The sequence below is a fragment of the Saccostrea echinata genome, unplaced genomic scaffold (assembly GCF_033153115.1).
Source record: "Saccostrea echinata isolate AGI-Se365-2 ecotype Australia unplaced genomic scaffold, CSIRO_AGI_Sech_v1 ptg000033l, whole genome shotgun sequence".
NCBI classification, from domain to species: domain Eukaryota; kingdom Metazoa; phylum Mollusca; class Bivalvia; order Ostreida; family Ostreidae; genus Saccostrea; species Saccostrea echinata.
This window is the reverse complement of record NW_026889782.1, coordinates 22930375-22955339: the sequence shown is the minus strand read 5'-3', so window position 1 is coordinate 22955339 and position 24965 is coordinate 22930375. Positions and strand designations below refer to the sequence as shown.

The 24965-nt window shown below is 34.7% G+C and overlaps 1 protein-coding gene and 2 pseudogenes across 1 annotated transcript; 2 read left to right on the top strand and 1 right to left on the bottom strand.

The window, feature by feature from the left end:
- Nucleotides 1-14200: 14200 nt before the first annotated feature.
- On the bottom strand, nt 14201-19475 carry LOC133198769 (uncharacterized). Its single transcript, XM_061334768.1, has 6 exons — nt 19446-19475; nt 17745-17947; nt 16942-17283; nt 16302-16475; nt 15880-16113; nt 14201-14951 (listed from the first exon to the last, which is right to left on the bottom strand). The coding sequence occupies exons 2-6, from the start codon at nt 17800-17802 to the stop codon at nt 14836-14838; spliced, it is 924 nt and encodes a 307-aa protein (XP_061190752.1). The 5' UTR covers nt 17803-17947; nt 19446-19475; the 3' UTR covers nt 14201-14835.
- Nucleotides 19476-20926: 1451 nt separating this feature from the next.
- On the top strand, nt 20927-21552 carry LOC133198295 (uncharacterized; annotated as a pseudogene).
- A 203-nt stretch (nt 21553-21755) lies between these two features.
- LOC133198294 (uncharacterized) lies at nt 21756-22793 on the top strand (annotated as a pseudogene).
- Nucleotides 22794-24965: the final 2172 nt, after the last annotated feature.

Below are 24965 nucleotides of genomic sequence, written 5' to 3'. Positions count from 1 at the left end.
GGTAGTGTAGATTCTAAATTGTAAAAATCATGACCCCCGGGGGGGAGGGGGGGGGGGAGGGCGGGGTCACAATAGGGAATCCAAGTTTTATATTGAAATATATAGAAAAAATCTTTTAAAATCTTCTTCTCGAGAACCACTGGGCCAGAAAAGCTGAAACCTATGTGGAAGCATGCTGGGGTAGTGTAGATTCTAAATTGTTAAATCATGACCCCCGGGGGAAGGGTGGGGCCACAATAGGGAATCCAAGTTTAACATTGAATTACATAGAAAAAATCTTTAAAAATCTTCTTCTCAAGAACGAATGGGCCAGAAAAGCTGAAACTTATGTGGAAGCATCCTTGGGTTGTGTAGATCCTCAATTGTTAAAATCATGACCCCTGGAGGGAAGGGCGGGGCCACAGTAGCAAAACTAAGTTTTTCATTGAAATACTCAGAAAAAAATCTTTAAAAATCTTCTCCTCAGGAACCACCTTGCCAGAAAAGCTGAAACTTTTGTGGAAGCATGCTGGGGTAGTGTAGATTCTAAATTGTTAAAATCATGACCCCTGGGGGCAGGGCGCGGCCACAATAGGGAATCCAATTTTTTTATTGAAATATATAGAAAAAAAATCTTGGTCAGGAAAGCTAAGACTTTTGTAGAAGCATCCTAGGGCAGCGTAAACTCTTAACTATTCAAATCTTGACCCCTGGGGGTAGGGCGGGGCCACAGTAGGGAATCAAAGTTTTACATTGAAATATATAGGAAAAATCTTTAAAAATTTTGTCCTCAACAACCTCTTGGCCAGTAAAGCTGAAATTTATATGGAAACATCCTGGGGTAGTGTGGATATTAAATTGTTAAAATCATGACCCCGATGGGTATGGCGGGGCCACAATAGGTATTACAAAAAGATCGTCTGGTGAAGAACAGCAGGGCCAAAGTTATTCAGGTGAGTGTTGTGGCCCATGGGCCTCCTGTTATCTTTTTTCTTCCTAGCCTTCGCAGTGTTTCTGCTCTTCTACCCTAGGATGTGGGGTGAATTTGGGGGTGTTTCTGATAAGTTACTGATATAATCTTTATCTCTCTTTTACTTGTTTGCGCTGTCCTCCGTTTTTTTTTCTTTGATTTCTAAAGATATTTCCTTAATAATTTTTTTCTTGATTTGATCTCCTTTTTCTTTCCGTCATTTGTTTCTTTCTCTTTTTCTCTCTCTCTCTCTTTTTTTTTTTTTTTTTTTTTTGCTTATATTCCTCAAGGAGTACTGTACGTTCCTTTGACACGAGCACCATTTTAGTTCTCCTACTTGATTTTGTCTTAGTTTTAAAATACCTTTGGATGTTTCCAAAGTATTGTAGAGCTCAAGCACTCTAGGTGGCCATGAACCTTGTTAAAGACCTTGTAAAGTTCAAGAAAAGAAACGCTCTACTTGTGCATGCTTTTTGTCCGTCAAGTCTAATTCTTTATGAAACACAAGAAAAGCAATAGTTTTATGCTTTATTAAATATAAGTCAATTATTACGTAGATAATTTAAAATGATTTATATTATATAGCTTGTTATTATAGCAGAATTAAGAAATGATAAAAGTTTGTGTTAACAGAAGTACCTATTATCATGACCACAACATTATTAAGTTGCGGTAAATGACAGTTATGGTCATGACATAAATTGAGTTACTTCCTGATCAAATAATTCTCGGAGTCAGCGATCTCCTAACTCAGAAGCGCAGCAGGGAGGATGGGCCACCAAACCCTCTCCCACCAGAAGCAAGGGTTCCAAGTTGGTGTGTATGTAACCACTACATACACATGGAAACAGCAACGGAAAGTCTGTGTCGTGAAATGCGACCTGAGCTCTGCTTTAGCCAGAGGCCAGTAAGTTTTAAACCTAGATGTATATGTACATGTAGCAATGATCACTTTGAAAATTTTAATTTATTCATTAAAGGTTTATTTTAGTAAACTAAACTTGTATTCATTGTCAATATATAAACAATAAATAAAATGTAAAAAGTATATCTAATAATAATAAGAAAGAAAGACAGTATAAAAACAAAAGGCCCATGGGCCACAGCACTGATCACCTGGGTCACTATTGTCCTTTTGTTTTTGAGCAAGAGATTTTTTTTCCCCAAAATATTCTTATTTAAAATTGTAATACCTTATTGTGGTTCCTCCATACCTCCAGTAGTAATCATTAGAACATTTCAAGAAGAGATTCTGAAATATATTTTTTTACTTAGTAGATGAGTCTTGTCATTCTGGACCCCTTTACCCTTCATCTACAGCAGAAATGCCATTTTTGCCAGGGAAGCAAATACACCGCAGAACATAAGTCCTATAGGCATGCACCCTACATGGAGTTTATTCTATGGATTCATGGCAGGCTTCACAGAGAGGATAGACGTGCCGTACTTTCTTGCTAAGAAACAAGTACCTGATCCTAACGGTCATTATAAAGGACTTAGAGAGCAGGATAGTAGAATTTATGTAAAATCGACAGTCAAGCCTTGTCAATCTGAACATTTGTTTGTCAGTCACACTTATATCTCAAGAACTGTAAGAGGTATGGATTTAATATTTTGCACATATTTTGCTTGGCACTATGGCTTTTGTAAATTTACATAATCACGACTGTCGTGACCAATGACCTTTTTGAGCTACTTTTTCCAAATATTTATTGTGCTCATGAACAGCATATTCTTCATATTAATTCGAGGGCCGTTCAAAAATTAGCCGGACTCTGCTATTATTTACTCTTACGGACGTTAAATAGTTATAAAATTTCACAGAAACATGTTTCTTAAGGATTCCCGTAAAATTGTGGTAAAATTCTTGGATTGGAATTATAATTTTTATAAAATTATTGCAGTTTTCATATCGCTGTTAGTGATGAACGGAGCACGACAAAAATTTTGAAAAACAAACGTGCGGATTCCAAACTTTACTCGTTTACCTTCTATAATTTGCGATCTTATTCTACAGTTTTCTCAAAGGTATCTTTTTTATTTGCTCTTTTAAAAGGTCACAGGAGACACTCATGTGACCTATTGCTATCTGTTTTTGTCCGTCGTCGTCCGTCGCGCGTTAACATTTGAACATTTTCAACTTCTTCTCTTGAACTGCTTAACCAATTTTGGCATATAGCATCTATGAGTGAAGGGGAACAAATATTGTGAATTTCATGGTCCCTGCCCCCCTGGGGCGTAAGGGGTAGGGCTAAAACCACCAAAATTAATGCAATCTTTATAAATCTTCTCCTTTACTCCTGAACAGTCAAACTGTTGGCATGATTGTGATACGCCTTGAGTCCTCTACCAAAATTGTGAAAGTCATGGCCCCAGGGTCAGGGCTTCTGGTGCTAGGGTGGGGCTATATAAGTCGTATATTGAAAGTGAATTATTTCTTTGAAAGTCTTCTTCTCTGCTCCTGGGTATTAAGGAAAGTAACTAAGTACATAGTTATGAAGATCAATGCTGCCTCTTCCAAATTTGTGAATTTCATGGCCCCTGGGTCAGGAGTTCTGGTGTTGGGGGTTGTATTGATTATATAATGAAAATGCATTTCTTCTTTGAAAATCTTCTTCTCTGCTCCTGGATATTAAACAAACTAAACACATAGTTTTAATGAGCAAGACTGCCTTTTCCAAAATTGTGAATTTCATGGCCCTGGGTCTAGAGTTTTGGTGTTAGGGCAGGGCTCTTTTTCTTGTATAGTGAAAATGCATTAATTCCTGGAAAATCTTCTCTGCTCCTGGGTATTATTTAAACAAACTAAGAACATGGTTATGATAAGCAAGGATGTCTCATCCAAAGTTTTGAAATTCATTGTCCGAGGGTCGGGGGTTCTGGTGAAAGGAGGGGGACTCTATTGATTATTTATTCAAACAGCATTATTTCTTTGAAAAACTTCTCCTCTGCTCCTGGGTATTATTTAAACAAACTAAGTACATGGTTATTATAGGCAAGGATGTCTATTCCAAAATTGTGAATTTCATGGTCCCTGGGTCAGGTGTTCTAATGTTAGGGTGGGGTTTATTGATTATATAGTGAAAATGCATTGATTGTTGGAATTTCTTCTTCTCTGCTCCTGGGTATTAAACAAACTAAGTTCAAAGTTATGATGAGCAAGGCTGCCTTTTTTCAAATTTGTGAATTTCATAGCCCCTGGGTCAGGGGTTCTGGTGCTAGGAAAGGGGGGGGGGGGCTCTATTGATTAGAGTGAAAATATATCAATTCTTTGAATATCTTCTCTGCTCCTGGGTAATTAAAAACAAACTAAGTACATAGTTACGATGAGCAAGGCTGCCTCTTTCAAACTTATGAATTTCATGGCCCCTGGGTCAGGGGTTCTGGTATAAGGGAGGGGCTCCATTGATTATATAGTGAAAATGCATTATTTCTTAGAAAATCTTCTTCTCTGCTCCTGAGTATTTTTAAACAAACTAAGTACATGGTTATGATAAGCAAGGATGCTTCTTCCAAAATTTTGAAATTCATGGCCCCAGGGTTAGGGTTTCTGGTGAAACGAGGGGGGGGGGGGTTCTTTTGATTATTTAGTGGAACACCAAAATTTCTTTGAAAACATTCTTTTCTGCTCCTGGTTATAAAGAAAAGTAACTAAGTGTATAGTTATGATGAGGAAGAGTGTTTCTTCCAGGACTATGAGTTTCAGGGCCCTTGGGTCAGATGTTCTGTTGTAAGGGTAATGCCCTATTAATAATATAGTGAAAATGCATTAATTGTATTAAATAATCCTGTCTGCTCCTTATAATGTTGAGCAGATAAACAGAGTGCATAGTTATGATAAACAATGGTGCTTCTTACAAAATTTTTAAAACTTGCGTGGCATCAGGGTCAGGGGTTCTGGTGTTTCTCAAGGAGGTTATATATATATATATATATATATATATATATATATATATATATATATATATATATATAATGAAATGTGTTTATTCTTTGAGAATCTTCAACTAAGTGCATAATTATGATGATGAGGGTACCTCTTCCAAATTTGTTAATTTCATGACCCTGGGTCAAGGGTTCTGATGTTACGGTAGGGCCATGTTGAATCTATAGTAAAAATGCATTGTTTCTGTAAAATTATTCTCTGCTTTTGGATATATCGAAGGCAAACAGAGTAAAAGTTTTAATAACAAGGTTATTATTACCAGATTTTTGAACAACTGGACCATTTGGTCAAGTGTTCTTGGTCCTGGGCAGGGCCTTATTTATTAATTATTTTACTGAGAGGTGTTATTCCCCTTTTGCCATTCACTCTTGATAATTACTCACTGTAAATAAAGTATTTGAAAGGTTGATGGAATAAGAAAATTACGCAAGAATTTTTATTGTATAATACAAAAAGTACTTTCATAGTTTTAATGACAAAGTGGACTTGTACTTAATAGATAAATAAAAATGAGACAAAAATAACTTTAAATTAAATATTCTTCAAAGGTAAAAGGGAGGCCAATGTGAGGAGATATAATATGGGGTTAAAAATATTACAGAAGCACACATACTTCGTTAATAGTCTGCATGGTGATAGTGATAAATGGGGGCATTAGAACTTCATTTATGACTTGTTACTGAATACTACATTAATTATTTTGTTGATCCTGATCATCCTATTTCTTTTGCTTTTGGGCTATCAGTTTATTTTATACTCTATGTATCCTCTAAATTGTTGTATTATACTCAGGTGACCGTAAAGACCCTTGGGTCCGATCATCCTATTTCTCTTGCTTTTGGGCAACAAAGCTTCATGGATCAATTTATTTTATACTCTATAGATCCTCTAAATTGTTGTACTATATTCAGGTGACCGTTAGGGCCCGTGGGCCTCTTGTTATGTATTTAGATTTCTGAAGTAATATTTGAAGTACGAACTGAAACATAGTGATTTTTTCTCCGGTGCGATTCCTATAAAACAACTGCAAATAACTCCATATAATTAAAAGATTCTTTAATATTATGTCTGACTTTTTTCCCGATTTTGTCGTCAAATATTTTTTCTGTGCAACAAGTCCACGTAATTTTTGGACGGCCCTCATATTATGTAAGCCAAACTCGCCAAAATCCCTTTGACACATGCAGTGTAAAACACTAAATATAATTGTCATCAGAATATACACCCTGATACTGAAAATCGGTATCATGCTGGTTAGACTGCAGAATTTATCACCAGGGTGGGACTGGTACAAAGTACAATTGGACAGCTACTTTTTTGACATTGATTAGGATGGGACAAGCATTTTTTCCAGCAATGACGTAGATGGGACATACACTTTAAAACTGTGACCAAAAAAAAATTCACTAAAAAAGAAATTAACAAATCATACTGATTTTATTTCAAATTCAAAAATCCAGTAAATAAATAAAAATCAAAAGATTAAATATAATGACAACAAAAAATGCTTAAACAAAATAAAACAATGATAATCAGAAACATATAGTATTGAGTATCAAACACAAAAAAAAGAGGAACTAGAGGAATAGATTTTAGAATAATATCACAAAATATCTACCAAAGTGAAAATAACACAATAAAAATCCACGCACATTTGTAACAGATCATACCCATTGAAACATAAAATTCATAATTCAGTTTGAGAAAGGAACAAAATTTAAAGGAAAAAGTTAACACTTGATTTAACAGCATTGGAACATAATTTAAAACTGAATTGGTATATTAATTGGTTAAATAAGAGGCTTACCAAGTAAATCAGCAGAAAATATCTGATCAATCCCCTCTGCAGGGATGAATGTTTCTCCTGCTGATTCCCCTCCAAGTTATCTGAAAATTTGAACACATCGTTTCTTTTGCGACTTTTTTGTTCTGTTCTTGATTATCCCATACATTTTCACTTCCTGTAATCTCTGTCACGGTTGTTTTTTTCGATGTCAACTACGAACAGTTTAGTCGTTTACGTGGGGCAGTGGTAAGAGCGTTTACTCATGAGTCGCGGTGTAAGGAGTTCACCCTTACGTCGAAAGGTTCGAATCCACTGTGGGAGGAGAAGACCAGTCCTTCGAATGAGACCGAATAAACCGAGGTCCCGTGTCGCAGTAGGTGTTGGCACGAAAAAAATCCCTCACTGCTTAATGGCCCTTAGTGCCGATTAAAGGTATACATTTGCAGCCCTCTACCGGTAAGTGCTGACGTCTTCATATGAGTGAAAAATTCTAGAGAGGGACATTAAACAACAAACAAAGACATTCGGGATATATGAAATAAAAGAAATATACGTTTCAATAGATTCTACTGAAATAAAATATGTTTTGATGTTTCTTCATTACTTACTTATTTTCTTTATTACTTATCATTTACAACTTTCTTTCGTAAAGATGAATCAATAATAATTACAATCATAATTATGATGTTACCTAAAATTTTGATGTAAAGTCAATCGAAGAAAAAAAAAACAAAGTAAGAATTACTGAAATTTGCATCGTTGACCTGTACAGCCAGGCCCGCAGCAACGATTTCAGAAAAGAAAGGGGGGACACCCCAAAAATCAGACAAGCAAAAAAAACTAATCTACTGTTCACATCCTAGAATTTGCCGGTACTCGACCTTAAATAACAAAAATGGGGGACCAGCATCTAAAGGAAAATTTACTACAACAAAATACAATACCCCGCGTTCTACAGTTGAACAATTCGGCTTTCGGCCTGACAGTATAAACGGTCTCGTTTGCCTGTTCATCATTTGATATATCTTCATGTTTTACGAGTGGGTCTCTACAATTTTCACATGCCTTTCCATCCCATTCTTCGTAATCAGTGCAATCACAAAGCGCACATCTCGTTCCCATCTTTCCACGTCTGTCCTTTCCAATTTTTGACTCCTTTGCGCGAATTGAAAAACTTTTATTACATATTTAGAGAAGTAGTTTGAATTTAGATATCATTCCGGGAAGGCCTAAAATTATATGTTCATTTTTTTAATAAAGAAAAGACAGATTTAACATTTTACAAAAGACAAACATGTATTAAATGTAATAATTAATTTCCATTAATTTTCAGCGGGATCCATATATCCTTGCTAGTCAAATTGTTCTATTGCAGACGGGCTATGTATTTTTCATCACTTGGTTCCTGATGATCATCATGCACGAAATCGACATTTCCTCCTGAGAGCTGGCTGTTTAGGTGTCATAGGTTTCAAGCGACATGCCCTTTGAATGTGTCCGCGCTTATTGCATGCAGTTGTGGCACACCGTATCTTTGAAACGTCATTCCTGTGCAGTATGGCCGCTGCCATTACATCTATAGCACTGTTTCCTGTCATTCCTATCACTGAACTTTGAATGTGTTTTTTCACATGTAGTCTTTTTACAGCCGCAGTCTCGGTCCTGTTCTTACTCTGTAATTCTGTAGCATCTTCAGCTGCGGCTTCCATAGCATTACTGATTTCAATTGCTTTTTCATAAGACAAGACTTTTTCTGACAACAAACGTTTCTGTATCTGAGTATTTCTTACAACACACACAAACCCGTCTCTTAGTTTTTCATTAAGTCATATTTTAAAATCACAATGAATCGAGAGTTTCTTTAAATGTTCAATATATTCAGCAATAGTCTCTCCCTTTTCTGACCTCTTTTATCAAACTGAAAACGTTCTGCCGTTTAAATGGGGTTTAGGGGATATCTTACCACTTCTTCGTACGACTTTGTCGCTTGCTTGCCAGGAAATGTCAGGTGATGAAGCAGTGAATACTGCTTTCCACCAACTAGACAAATCAAGATGATACTTTCTTTCAAGCGTCGATTTCGTTTACCTCGAAATATTTTTCATAACCTTCAACATAACACTCCCATGATTCGAGCGCCTCATCAAAGGGGTCAGTTTTGCCGATCAATCCAAGCGCTGCCATTCTTGCGAATTATCACCACAGATCCAATTTACGGAACGAGTTATAACATCGGACAAGAATGAAATTTTTTTGCTCTATTTCAGCATGAGCACATGGTTAACAGCAACGCAGCCATTGAGAACTATATGTATTCTTATTAATTATGCGCGATAACATCTAGCAGACAAAACCTTTATTTATTCAAAACTGGGGAAAATGCTGATGTTTCCGATAAAAAAAAGAAAACAAGAGGCCCAAGGGCCTTAACGGTCACCTGAGTATGATACAATAATTTAAAGGATGCATAGAATATAAAATGAACTGAAAGGTGAAACTTTGTTGCCCAAAAGAAAAAAAAATATGGTGATCATGATCAACAAAATAATTGGTCTTAATATTCATTAACAGTTCATAAATAAGGTTCTAATCTGTTCCCCATTTATCACTATCACCATGCAGTATATTAACAAATTATCAATGCTTCTGTACTATTTTAATCCCTTGTTGAAATCTCTTACATTGGCCTCTCTTGGTCTTTGACGAACATTTAATAAGACAAGTTATTTTTGTCTCATTTTTATTTATCTACTACTTACAAGTCTATCTGATCATTAAAACAATGAAAGTACTTTTATTATACAATAAAAGTTTTTGCATAATCCTCTTATTCTATTTACCTTTCAAGTACATTATTTACAGTGATAAATTATCAAAAGTAAATGGCAAAGGGGAATAACTCCTCTCAGTAGAATACAAACTAATAGAGCCCTGGCCAGGACCAGAACACTTGACCAAATGGTCCAGATGTTCAAAAATCTGGTAAAAATTTCCTTCCTTATACAATTTTTAACTCTGTTTGCCTCAGATATGCCCAGGTGTGGAGAAGATTTTTAAAGAAATAATGCATTTTTACTACAGATTCACTATATTATCAATAGAGCCCCCCCCCCCCCAAAAAAAAACACCATAGCTTCTGACCCTGGAACCATAAGTTTGCTCATCATAACTAATCGCTTTGTTTTTCTGCTTAACACTAAGGAGCAAACAGGATTATTTAATAGAATTAATGAATTTTCACTATATTTTCAAGAGCCCCACCCTCACACCAGCACATCTGACCCAGGGGTCATGAAATTAACTACTCTGAAAGAAGCGTTCTTGCTCATCATAACTATACACTTAGCTTCTTTGCTTTTCTAACCAGAAGCAGAAAAGAATATTTTCAAAGAAATTTTGCTTTTTCAGTTTATAATCAATAGAAGCCCCCCCCCCCCTTCACCAGAACCCTTAAACCTGGGGTCATAAAATTCACAATTTTGGAAGAGGCATCCTTGCATATCATAACAATGTACTTAGTCTGTTTAAACAATACCCAGGGGCAGAGAAGAAGATTTTCAAAGAAATAATTCACCTTCACTATAGGATCTATATAGCCCCGCCCTAGCACCAGAACTCCTGTCCCCGGGGCCATGAATTTCATAATTTTGGAAGAGGCATCCTTGCTTATCATAACAATGTACTTAGTTTGTTTAAATAATACCCAGGTGCAGAGAAAAAGATTTTTAAAGAATTAAAACATTTTCACTTTATAATCAATAGAGCCCCGCCCTAACACCAGAACCCCTGATCCAGGGGCCACGAATTTCACAATTTTGGAAGAGGCATCCTTGATTATCATAACTATGTATTTAATGTGTTTCAATAATACCCAGGAGTAGAGAAGAAGATTTTCGAAGAATTAATGCATTTTCACTAATATAATCAATAGAGCCCCACCCTAGCACCAGAACCTCTGACCCTGGGGTCATGAAGTTCACAATTTTGGTAGAGTCATAACTATGTACTTAGTTAGTTTATCTAATACCCAGGAGCAGAGAAGATTTTCAATGAATTAATGCATTTTCACTATATAATCAATAGAGCCCCGCCCTAACACCAGAACCCCTGCCCCTGGGGCCATGAATTTCACAATTCTGGAAGAGGCACTCTTACTCATCATAACTATATACTTAGTAAGTTTATTTAATACCAAGGAGCAGAGAAGAAGATTTTCAAAGAATTAATGCATTTTCACTATATAATCAATAGAGCCCCGCCCTAATACCAGAATCCCAGACCCTGGGACCATGAATTTCACAATTTTGGAAGAGGCACTCTTCTTCATCATAACTATATACTTAGTTAGTTCATTTAATACCCAGGAGCAGAGAAGAAGATTTTCAAAGAAATAATGCACTTTCACTATATGATCTATATAGCCCCGCCCTAGCACCAGAACCTCTGACCCTCATGAATTTCACAATTTTGGTAGAGGACTCAATGTTTATTACAATGATGCCAACAGTTTGACTGCTTGATGTCCAGGAGTAAAGAAGAAGATTTTTAAAGATTGCATTAATTTTGATGGTTTTAGCCCCACCCCTCAGGCCCCAGGGGGGCAGGGACCATGAAATTCACAATTTTTGTTCCCCTTCACCCATAGATGCTATATGCCAAATTTGGTTGAAATTGGTTGAGCGGTTTCAGAGAAGAAGCTAAAAAAGTTCAAATGTTAACGCACATCGCACGACGCACGCCGACGGACGAAAACGGATAGCAATAGGTCACCTGGGTGACTCAGGTGACCTAAAAAAACGAATTCAGTTTTTACACAAAAATGATCAGTGAAAGGAAGGAAAACTAGAGAATAAAACTTATTTCGGCCAAAGTTTAAGTTAAGTGACTTAAAGGCAAACTGCTAACTGTCAAACACATTAACAAACTGCAACCTCATTGGAGCGCACAAAGTCCGTGTCTTACCGAAATAAACTTTATTTTCTGATGGAAGTTTTAGAGAACAGTTGGTTGCGTTCAATACTTAACGTAAAAAAACAGAGAAGGTCAAAGTCATAGAGGTATGATATATTTTTGTAGAATTTTATATTTCAATGAAAAAAAATTATGTAGTATGAAAGTGTACTGAAGTTAAAAAGACACCATATATCACATTCATTTGTATTAAAAGTGAGTAAAATCTTGGCAGGTCATTGGTTATTTTGTGCAAAGAAACCACCCAAAACGAAATATCATGAAACATTGCTTACGTATCATTAAAGAGATTATTATTGAAAGAAACCGTGGAGAATTAGCTGAAATGAAGGAAACATTCACTAATAAGAAAAGATTTCCTTGCATCAATGTGTCAAATAATTCCTATTTCTAAAGCTGAATCAGAGAGAATGTTTTCAGTGATGGAAAATTCGTTACTGAATTTAGGTCTGAACTGAAGAATGACACTGTATGATCATTGTTTTGTGCTAAGCAGAACAAAGATTGTGAATGTTAGATTACTATCCTTCTGAAAGTGTTCTTAAACAAGCAAAACTGGCCTGTACTGATTACAACTTAAGTCTGCAATACATGTATGTGTTTGCATTGATGCCTAAAAATTAGGAACTATATTGTTACTTCAACCTTTAAAACTGTCGTCGCGCGCTATGACCCAACATTTCATTTCTGAATTTTGGGTCATGACCCCCACAGCACCAACTTTGGTTGGCAGGGATGGAGGTTGAGGAATCAAAAAGTGACAATAAATTACCTACAGCGTCATTAAAAAAATGATATCCATAAGATTAATAGATTTGCCTGCAAGATTTCAAGATTACTCTTTTACATAACTGTATGTAAAGATAATTGATTAAGCCTTTTCTTTAAAGTTCTAAAAGCCTCTGTATACTTGTTTAAAAATGGACATCAGATATTGTACAATTTACCAAACTGTTGAAAAAATGTGATTTTATTTTAAAGAAGTGAGGGAACACTTAGTATAATTTCCATTTACTTTAAGAATTAATTTTTTGCATACAATACATAAAACCTAATTATTTGGATTGATTGATTGTATGTTGTTTTACGTCTCATTCGAGAATTTTTCACTCATATAGAGACGACACCATATACCGGTGAAGGGCTTCAAATTTAGACCTTTACTCGGCACTCAGGGCAATTGAGCAGTGAGGGATCTTTATCGTGCCAACGCCTGCTGTGACACGGGGCCTCGGATTTTAAGGTCTCATCCGAAGAACCCGCAGCTTTCACTTCAAAGTGCCGAGCGCCTGGCGAAGGAAAAGTTGCTACCTATTTTTTATCGACTTAGGTCAGTCGCGGCCGAGATTCAAATTACGGCTTTCCGATCAAGGAGCCAGCGATCTACCAACTGAGCTACCGTGACGGCTAATTATTTGGAAAGATTATGTTATGTATGTATGGGACGTTGACTTTTTGCATACAAATTGAGGATGGGACATACACCTTATTTTCATTCTGTAAGGAATGGGATTAAGACTGTTTTAATCAAGAAATTTTTTTGTACCGTTCCCACCCTTTGGGCCTTTTCGAAATTATCTTTATCAACATATTAATTGACATTTTTATACGGAATGCAGACCTGCCTACCCTTCCGCTTTTGGCGTAATTTTTCCCCTTTTTTACCACAAAATTACGCTGTTACGCCATGAAAACCAATTTTACGCTTTTAAATATTTTTTCCTAAACAACTTAATGAAAGGCTAACTTTGGAGTTAAAGTAAAGGCTTTCCTAAATGAAAACGAGAAGGTAAATAATCTAATTAATAGAGGGTTTCGGTTCTTTACGATATGATTATTTACGATACAAACAACATACGTAATATACGTTGTAGTTATGCCTTTTAAACGGGCGGCATGCCAAAATTAAGAAAAAAAAACTTTTGAATGATGTGTGCAATAAGTAAAGTCAGTTTAATTTTCAATTCGGTTTATTCTTGCATTGCTTAGAACAACATAGAGACAAGTAAATGTAAGAAAAACAAAAACGAAATAGCGGAATAATGTAGAATTTGTATTAATATGCGATTGAAACTCTGAATTATGTGATTTGCTAAAAAATTTTCCAAACGTTCATTAGGAATGTTAGATAAATAAGTTTGATTTGACTGTATTTAGGATACCAGTTTTTACAACAAAGGGACTTTTTGTCTATAAATGATTTGAAAAAGAAACATTCATGCTTGCTTTGTTCAATGATGTACAATTTCAGGTTTATTTAGACAATATTGTATCATTGTAAAACACCAAACTAGGGAAACATAAAGGATTATACGCCTTTACCTCTGAAATTCCACCTAATTGAGTCTTGAAATTACACCCTCGCAATGAAAAGGGTAGGCAGGTCTGGGAATGCAGAGCCTGGATTCAACAAAAACATATCAGAAATAATAATGTTGCTTATTTTGTCCTACAGTATTGGAAAACTACAATTTTAGCAATTGATTAAAACAAATGATACAGATAAAACGGCATTTTATAAAAAAAAAAAAAAAAACAACACGGAAACAAAAGTAAACATACATGTATTTACGTGCAAAGTAAGTAAAACATGCATTTAAACAGAGAAGTTATCTTTGTCATAATACAAATCCATTTAAAAGTCACAGGTAAGCATCCATAAATCTAACCATTTTGTGAGATACATCAGAGTATTGCGGCAAAATGTCTGCACTTCAGAATTGATTTTATTGGAATCAGGGTTTAAGGTTTTTTCGTTGTGTTGAGATCTGTTAATCACACGTAAAAAACAAAAAACAAAAAAAAAAAAAAAACTGTACACTTTGCATATTAGCACCCATTTCCCTTATTTCAGTTTTCACAAATTCTCCACACATTTTTGATATATAGATAATCTGTAAACAAACATTTAGCTTTTGTGCTAAAAATCATTTAAAATCGCTCTTTCTTAATATGCTCACAATTAATACGGGTACTATATTTCATGATTTGACGAAAGAATAAGGTTCATTTCCTGAATACATAAGTATTTATAAATCCATGTAAAAATTACACATGGTGACATCTTTATTTTTGGTACCCATTTCCTTTACACCTCTAAGTTGATTACAGATGCTTGACTCGAAGCGAATTCTTTAACGGCGGTAGATACGGACCTCACAGAGAATATTCCCCTCCTCTTTTTCAAATAAATGTATCTCTAAAGATGCATGCAAATATTGATACACTTAACACTAGAGGCGATATGGATATCTTGTTTTTCTTTCCACTTCCTCCGTAGACAAACGATGGAGATTTCGCTACAAATGGAAATGGACATGTTATTTTTTTTTGTCGATACAATGTGTGTTGTTTCGAAGGATACGATTTATATAAAAGTAAAACGGCATAGAATATATTTTAGGACCCTCTTCATTATAAAAGCATGATTATTAAGAAAACTGCATTGTATAAAGGTGTAAATTCAATATATTTTTCCTGGCATTTACCCTCAGGTAAAATGTTGACGACCATGAAGTATCGATGAACAAAAATCACCGTTGCTTAATTGTGTGGGGAAAATACACGCTAACACAGGGATCATTTAGAATATCTTGGCCCGTTAGAATGTTTAAATTCATTATTCTAACTCCACAAAATTCCCTAAAATCTTAAGTGTTAAGTGTAGAGAGGGTTCCTAAACACTCAATCCTTAGTAAAAATCTCTATATTTGTTCAAATATTTCTTTAAGTGAAACCAAAATCAAAACTTTGAATTTTTTTCGCTAAGATCTTTCAGGGAAAAGTAAATTAAAGTTAAATTGCAAACTTTTTCTTTTATGTGTTTAAAAAATCAGCTGATGTGTATGTTCATAAATATTTATTTGATTATTACATTGAAGACAGGTATCATCGGGATAAGCCAACAAATATTCAAATACAAATAGCCTACATACATTTTTATTGGTGAACATTCATCAAAATTATTTTAAGCACTGTGAATTAAGAGCACTAAAAGTGTATGCAAAATATTAATGTAAAATTCATTTATCTTGCACATAAACACAGAAAGTATTTTCAGTAAAAGGAAAATTACAGTTAGACCCAACAGATATTAAACTATTGTGCCATACGAAATTTCCATTTGTACGTTTGTTTTCTGTGTCTGTTGGAGTAAACAGGGCCACTATGGTTAGCATTCTTTATTCGACTGTGACACAATATAGATAGTACTGAGAATTATCTTACTTGTCCTTCTATTAGTTGTTGCTCTTGTCGTTGGTGGTGTTATTATAGGAGTGGTCACGCTTGTTGTGTCATAGGTTGTCTCAGCTGTTGTAGGACTTGTAATTGTCAGTGCTGTAGTTGTTTTTGTTGTTGTTTGCTCTACAGCTTCAATTTTGATGGATTGTTCGTCAAATTTACAGCTGATGTTCATTTCAGCTGTATATGGGGTTGTTAACTTGAAGCCATTGGTCAGAGCTGAAAATTAACATTTTAAATTACAGTTAGGAATAGAACACTAAACTTGATCGTACACTTATTAACTAATACAGAACCTTATCTAAAGCAAAGCTTCTTTCATTAGATGTATGTGATCTCAAAACGTTGGGATACGAAACGTAATCTATTGCAAAGTCGGTTAAACAGTTATTTTTGTAAAGACTAACCTTCAGCCTCTCCAAAGCAGCGGTTGGTTAGGTGCTCTTTGTTCCACCAGCAATGTGCTAAGTCTTCCTTGCCTACAACGCGTATACCCTTGTCTGACATCTTAAACGATTCATGTTCGCATGAAATTGTAACGTGGGAGCCGTTATGGTAGGCAGATGTTCTGAAGCCACTGACTGAAAAACACATACAAAGAGAAAAAACTAGAGGTATTGAGAACTCCAATATGAGTAATAATGACAAGGTCATTTTTTACGCTATCGGAAACCCCACAGAACATGGAAGAGGGACACAAAGGCACTACCAAATAAAAATCTGTGACAGCCTCATTAAATTTTAGATGGTTGCTTCCCAAAACTAAAGAAAGAATAGCACTGTTCATGCTTTTTTTTTTTTTTGGAACTTCCACGTATGTGCCACTCGGAGTATAAAAAGGTGTACAAGGACACTTTGTAATAAAGATCCTGTAAAAGTCTCATAACATTTCACGGAGTGGTATAGGGGGAGTTGCGGATAAGAAATTGGTACCCTAAATAGTGTAGAAAGAATGGTCATGTCTATTTTTTTCAAGGTTAAAGTCATGCCGTAAATAGTCTTGAGCACTTTTAGATAGAGAAGTGAAATTAAAATATGTTAACTTACCACAAGGCTTAAGTAGAACATTCTCCTTCGTGTCATTTTGGGTATAGCATGAAGCGTTTACCCACAGTCTATACCCGGCGTGGTGAGTGTGATTAAACTTAGTGATGAATACCAAAACACCACTGCTGTAGTTGTAAAGACTTTGCACGTTATCATCAGGAAAACAGTTTATTATTCCACTACTATTTTCACAGTGTGCCAATTCATTTTGAAATAGTTTTGACACAATGTTAATCCTGATGGTTTGTGCGTCACATTCCATCGATGTCTCTACTCGCAGTTCCTCTGAGTGACAAGTCCCTTTTTCTAATTCCTCTTTATTAATGATAATTCCTAATATTCCTTGAAGAAAGAATTTCAAGCATTTAGTTAAAATTATCCACACTTTCATTTACAGAAAATACTACATTTGTAATGTATTCACGTGAGATAAAACATTTATATATGTAACAAATATTATATCGAGATTAAAATGTACCCTTTACAAGTTTAAAGAGAGTTTTGAGAGAATTTGCTTATTTTTCACTGCTTGTGTTATTTTAATATTAAAAGGTTTCGTTAGCAGTTCTCGTATGGAATTTTTCTCTTTTTGCGCTTATTTATGAGATTTTACATGAATGAAGACATTGTGCAAGAAATTATAAATAATATTAAAGAAGGTCAACCAATTCATAAAAAATAGAATATATCTAAAGAGATTACTTTCATCGAATTCATTCAAACACCGATTACTACTTTTTGTGCCAAAAAAATTTGTACATGTCAAGAAAATTTTTATTTTAATAGAGAAAAACCTTTCCTACCTTGAATTAAAATGACTCCCTGAAATATTATTAATGCTGTCTTTCCGAATAAATGCATATTCCTGATACCTCTTCACGATTTTTGTTTCCCTCTACAGAAAGTTATTTGTAGAAAGGCATGTCGTAGTGCCATGAATAGACGTAGTTCCTTGAGCTGTCAATATTGCCATCATTCGGAACGTATTCATTTTTACTTTGTTGTCCTATAGAATACAACAATATATGTCATTTCAAGCTATATCTGTATGTTCTATGTATAGGTATATATTGACAAATTTAAATTCCATATCATTGCTGAATAACTTATATCGACCCAGCAATTTATTTGCGTAGTTAGGTTTTAGACTCGTTCATTCCAATGATTTTCGGTGTATTGATTTATAGTCTTTATAGTTTGCATTCACGACACAGTTATTTTTTTTTTCAAATTGTTTATACATTTTTGCAATTAAAAAAAACCCCAATACTTCAATAAATGCAAAAGAAAAATCAGATTTCTGATTTCATGGTAAAATTTTAACTTTATGACCATTAGTTACATTTAGTTAAAGAACCTTAAAATTCCACAGAAGTTTTTTTTTTAAATATACTTTTAAATCATGAGAAATATCTAGCTCTGCATTATGATAAAAATTTGTACATTTGTTTGCCATTACGATAAAATTCGGTTGTTTACTATGCATTAACACATTATAATTTCAGTGAACTCTTCGGTACCTTAAATGGAATTATGTGATTTTTTAAAGGAAATTTAGTTTACTTTACATTATACATAACTATTTCAATATTAAACCCCTAAGTGACTTAAGGGGAACGAAACATTATGGTTTAAAAAAAATACCTTTTGCATACGGGTCACTTCCTTTTTTACGTGGACGTCGGAAAATACGAGGGACTAACATTTTAAATCACAAAAATTATATCAAATCGTTTGAACCTGAAAAACAATTGATTCAGATATTCCCCTACCACAAGTTAATAAAACTATTTAGATTTCTAAATTTAAGTTTTAAGATTGAGTGGATAACATAAAAACATACCCCGCTTCTTTTGTTGATAACCGATTGTAGACCATGTGTGTTTAGTAGGTATAAAATTTATAGCGAGATAAAATCACAAACACCATATTACCCTTTGTTAACCAGTGGTATATGATTTATGTGATAATACTCTGAAAGTGACCTTTACGGTACACTGCTTTTACAGTAAGGACTTAGAGAAAGTTTGACAGGATATAAGCTATGCGCATTGCCCTTATATTGGGATGTATTTTTTTTTTTAAATTTAATATATCACTCAGTATATTTTTTGTTCTCAAAGCAAATATACATTATGATTATTCATTATTTTGTAACTCTCCTTCTATTCACTATTATCCCGAAAGTGGCATATTTGTTTGAGCTCTGTGTGTATCAAGGTCAACGTTCAGATATAAAAACACTGATGAAAACTTTACCTCATCAGGAGTGTGCTGTAACGTAAGTTTAAACCCTACATTTAAGTCCTATCCGTTACAAAACTGAATAACATACGAGATATAATTATGACCATTTTAAAATTGTATCAATAAATATCAAAGATTCTATCCCCTTATTGATCCGACAACAGTGACAGCATCTGTCCTCTATTGCAACAATATATACATAACGTGCATGTTAAGGAAATATGATCTACAACCGTGTAAGATTAAACACAATTTACCTGTCAACTAAACCGTCGCTCCAATGGTTTCTTTCTCATGGGGCTTAATCTACCTTTAAAACATCGATATACTTTAAAGTACCCGGACACTTACCGAAGTCTATAGATTTTTTAAAGAAAAACACTTTATTGCAGTTATCTGACTACAGTAGAACTTGAAATCGGTATTTAATTGGAGTACATAAACAAGGTAGCTCGAAAATGATCACGTATTACCAGGTTGGTGAGAGTACGTTTATAAATTAAAAAAAAAAATGCTTATTTTTTGAAGACACACTATTGTTTTCTACAAAGATTAATATAAAAATTTATTTCTCTTTCCATGGACAAATCATTCTCAGAAATATCACTTGCTTTTTTTTTATGTAAGATTTATTCGCAATTATTTCCTGACGCAAGATATATAACACAAAATTCAAAACGGCCCCAAAAATTAATCTGTGAAACGATAGTGAAGTTTAAAAAATAAAAATCGGAAAGTTATGACTCAGCCCATAGGTATTACTATTTGTTGAACAGAAAAATGCTTTCGCTTTGCCGGGTACTTCTCCAAATTCTTGCACAGTCAGTCTCGAAACAGACATTATTACAAAATCCATAATTTCTAGTAAAATCGCTTACCGTAATTGACCCTTAACTGGCTAATTCAAGTAAAGCAATGATATATATTCTACTGCTTTGAGTCATGTGCACATTACATGTGCAGGTAATCGCTATCTCGAAAGAAGGGAAACAAATCTAGGACATTTTTCATTACAAAAGTAAAATTATATATATATTATATATATATATATATATATATAATTGTAGAAAACAAACGGTAAATATATTTGATTTTTTTTTTCAGACAATGGTCGGAATATATTTTCTCGCATTCAATTGATTTTGTTTTCTTCTAGAAAAACGTATGAGAATGGCAGATAAAATGACTATCATGAATTTCATCAATACTTGGAGCACAAGTAGACTATACTGAGATACATAATTCTATTTATCGGTTTTTGATTTCCTGAAATACTGTTGCCATGGTTAGTATAGAAAAGATATTTTTGTGAAATTCATTCAAACCGCTACTCCTCCTAGCGTTTTGGTTCGATTTCAAAGGCTCTATGAACATCCAACCTTTAAAAATTTGCATAATTCAGTGTTTATCAATTTTGTCTCCCATGAGTGATGTTGCCAAGTTACTAATAGTAGATATAAAATGCAGAAAAAAAACGCCATTTTAGACCCATAACCCACCCACCCCCCTCCTCCCCGGTGAAAATGAAAATTACACCACCTTAGTGCACACCTACAGGACACCATCAATCATCTTTCAAAAGATGAATAGGCGTACATGTAAGAGGAGTTCTGGGAACAAAGGCTTTTTTGTATGAAAAACGTAATTTTCGATCCCCATTTGAACCCTAGGGTACAAAAATGAAAATTCCGAAACCTTATTGCACCTCTATAAGACACCAGCAATAATCTTCCAAAAGATGATTAGGCTACTGCGTAAAAGGAGTTCAAGGAAACGGGGCATTGTTAAAAAAAAAATCGACCCTCATCTAACAACTCTCAAAGAGGCCTTCACAAGTCTTGTACAGCAGGAGAAAGATATTGCCTGAAAATAAATTTAAATAAACTTCCAAGGAAGCATTAAAATTCTTAATTTAAGAATATTACTCAGAACCACAGCTTGACTCCAAGATAAAGGAATTGGAAATGTTTAGGAAAGTTCCCTGATATTGTTGGCAAAACCAGGTACATGTACCACACAAAGAATAGGTAAGACTCCCCAGAAACCTACCAGTGGAAGTTGACATGGGAGAATTGAAACATTTTCTTGTTCAAAAAATTTTAGTAGATGACGCCAAGATAAACTTCTCACTTAATCAGTATACAAGTAGTTGTCAGTTTAACTCTATATAATGCTAGACGAGGGGAATAAGGTTCCAGACTATTGCTCGAGCACTGGTATGATGCTATAAATGCCATCTAGATACCTCGGGAAACTGTTGAAAATGTCAGATGATGCAGAGAATATCTTATTGGACATTATACATGTAAGCTAGAGTACATGGCAGGAAAGGGGAGAAAAATGTGTTCCAATTCTGATTCCTAATAATTTGGTCGGACCAACTGAACTCCTTGTATCAAACACATTAGCATTTGGCACAGCAGAGACTAATAACTTTTTGTTTGCTACGAAGAGTTCTAAGCTCTGGATGTAACACAGTTTCTACTGCTTGTGAAGCAGCGGGTGTATCTCCTGTTTCAGTAACGAAAAATAGACACAGAGCTTCAACAGTATATACAAGCTTGGATATGTCAGACAAACTCAGGAGCGTTTTTTATGATCATCTAGGGCACAACGAATCTATAAACAAGGATAACTATCAACGTCCTTCTGGAATCAATCAATTCAGAGTGATGGAAAAGATTTAAAGCACTCAAGAAGGTAAAAACATGGGAATGCTGTGCTTCCATTTACACTAAAACAGAGGAAAACAATCCTGAGCCTTCATTTTTGACATCAGACAATTAAGATAAGTTGCCAGATCTACCAGAAGATCCTGATTTTTTTTTTTCAAAACAGTTCCCTAGATATATTTTTAATGAAATTTTCAACAATATCAGGGAACCAATTAGAAAAAAATGATGATGTGCCACGGGACACTTCATGTTCTCCTCAAATAGAACTGATGCCGCAAGACAATTCAGGTCTTTCTCAAAAAGAACTGATGCCACAAGGCACAACTCCTTCTTGAAAAAGGTCTGATGGATCACAACGTATTTCCATTAAAGTTTGCCTTTATTTCGGCCCTTCTATTTGGAGAACACTGTCAGTCAAGAAACATTGATGAATTCGTTCCTGCTTCACCTAACAAATCAGACCAAGATTAATCAAAAGGTGCTTTAGAAAGACAATTATCTGAAAAGGAAAATGAGGATTTGATTTCTTAGGTATGTTAAACATTTTTGGATGCAGAAAGATTCCCAAAATAGAAAAGATGAAGAAAGAACTCTTAAACATGGCCCAGAGAGAAACTATTCAAAAACGAAAGTATGCTTCAGAAAAAAATGATTGAAGTATGCAGAAAGGAATTAATCAGCTAAATTTAAAATGAAGCGGATCTCCTGGTAATAAATGAATCAAAGAGGCCAATTGTGAGAAAGGTGTTAAAGATGCTCTCTTCAAATCCAATGACAGCAGCTGAAAACCAATGCATACAGTTTCTTAAACAGTACATCAAAGCTCAACGTCAAAATTCAGTTGTAAAACTGTTACGTTCTCTAACAGGAAGAAATGTTTTTTGTGTTGAGAAAAAAAATGTTACAATACATGATGCAACTATTGTATAAGATAAGATTTTCATTATTTCTTACATTTTGAATTTCACTCACACTCTGGAAACCATGCTACTCTGTTGCGGCTTTTGTGGCCAGTGACGATTGACTTTTTAATGCTGTCTGGCCAACACCATTTTTGCGTTCCAACATTTCTTAAAGTACGAGTAAGAAATAATCAAATGATGTGTTGCATACACTGACATTTCATGAAAAAAATAATAGTATCTGTAAAACCTCTCCTTTAAATAAGTCTGGACAACTTCCAATTATAGAAATCAAGAATAATAACCGTTAATTGTTATAAATACACAGAATTAACGAGGTGTTACCAAGGAATAAACAATCTTTTTGACCAATCAGATAACGAAATTACGACAAACCCATTAAAAATACACAAACGTGGTTTTAAACTTTTTTGTAACTTTACTAAATCCATACTCGTATCATTCAACAGTAACCGAGTATTCATTTACAACACTAAATGTCGTAAACTTTCATGCTCATTTCATAACAGCTACTTGTACCCTTATAGGACAGGATTTGTCTGGAATTTGGTTGTGCCCCTTCTACCGCTTAGTCCCAAGGGTAAAAAAAAATCCATCAATAATTTTTTTCAGAATTTTCCCGTCACGATTCTCGCGAACTTCTTTTCTATTTTTTTTTTCAGCCTTTGTTTCTTTTCCGGATCCGAGAGAAAGAGAGAGAGTGACGTTCAATTTACAGCAATACTGCCTCCAAGTGTCAGCAGATGAAAGGCTTCTTGTATAAGGTCATTTGGGCCTATTTCAATTCAATCTAAAAAATGGAAAAAAAAAGTCTGTGAGCCAGTGCTCACTAGTAATACCCCCGCTTTTATGTGAATATAAACTCTGATGTGAATGTACACAAGTTCAGTTATGGACAGACACAGGGATGAACAAGAAGTTGACATCAGATTTGTACAAAAATGAATCACACCATATTGCAGGCCTACACAAAGAGTATTCTAAAATTTCCATCTGCAATGAGAAAATGCTGAGAAAACTGTGACGAAAATTTGTTTTGTATGGTACGGACAGGCGCACAGATAAACAGGAAGTGAACATCGGATTCAGACAAAAATGAATCCCACCATATGGCATGCCTAAACAAAGAGTGTTCTAAAATTTTAAGCATCTGCAATCAGTAGCTACTGAGAAAACTGCGACGAAAATGTGTTATGTATGGTACGGACAGACGCACAGATACAATGTACCTGTTGACAAAGGCGGAAAGTACTTGTTTGAAATTCCGCACACAATCTGGATGTAGTCACTAATGAATGGCACCTGAGACGAAGGAAGGATGCGATCAAAGAATTTCCACCTTTTTATTCGAGCATTAGCTGATTCTACAACCCAGCGTATCTGTAACATAAATAATAAAGAGATCAATTCCATGTGAATATATCTAACAAAACTTAAATTCATCCATCCATCTCTCTCTCTATCTAATCCTTCAAAACTCATCATTTCTTACTTAGAATTATGTGGCATACCTTAGTCACTAAACGGCTGGTATTGGCATCCTCTGTTGACATTTACTTTTCACCTTTCTTCATAAAAGCAGGCATGGCAGATATTAATCCAAGGTCTTCAAGTAATGTCAAGGAATCACGGAAGCCTCTGTCAACAATAACACATTATTCTCTTTTAACCCACTGCAGAACTTCTTCTTTGTTAGTCTTCATGATGTGGATCAAGATTCCTGCATCGTTGTTCTTCGCTACAAATGGTCCTAGAACGGACAGGAAATAGCTGCAAGTTGTTACAACAATCATTGGCTTCACCAGTGGACGACCCTTATGTGTGCTATAGGTCTTTCTTTGGAAGGCAAAGTTCATACTTTTTTGTGTATATATATATATATATATATATATATATATATATATATATATATATATATATACATATTCAGCTATGTTAAGGAAGGCCTGAGTTCACATTTGTGATGCACCGTATGGGAAGTTTCATTGTGACGTCATTAAAAATTTCACAAGCGACAAAAATCAATAAAACTACATGATAATGCGTAAATGACAACTTGCATTCATTTATTTTATCAATTATTTATAAAAGCATGTAAAATCACAACATTTGATAACAATACTGCCGAGTAATTAGAAGCAAATCTTATGTCATAAATGACGTCACTAGCCTTGACTTG

Coding starts and splice junctions, on each gene's coding strand:
- LOC133198769 (XM_061334768.1), bottom strand. CDS start 17,802: ATGCATTTATTCGGAAAGACAGCATTAATAATATTTCAGGGAGTCATT. Junction 16,476..16,941: donor TGTTCTACTTAAGCCTTGTG/GTAAGTTAACAT, acceptor TGTGTTTTTCAG/TCAGTGGCTTCAGAACATCT. Junction 16,114..16,301: donor CTGCTTTGGAGAGGCTGAAG/GTTAGTCTTTAC, acceptor GTTAATTTTCAG/CTCTGACCAATGGCTTCAAG.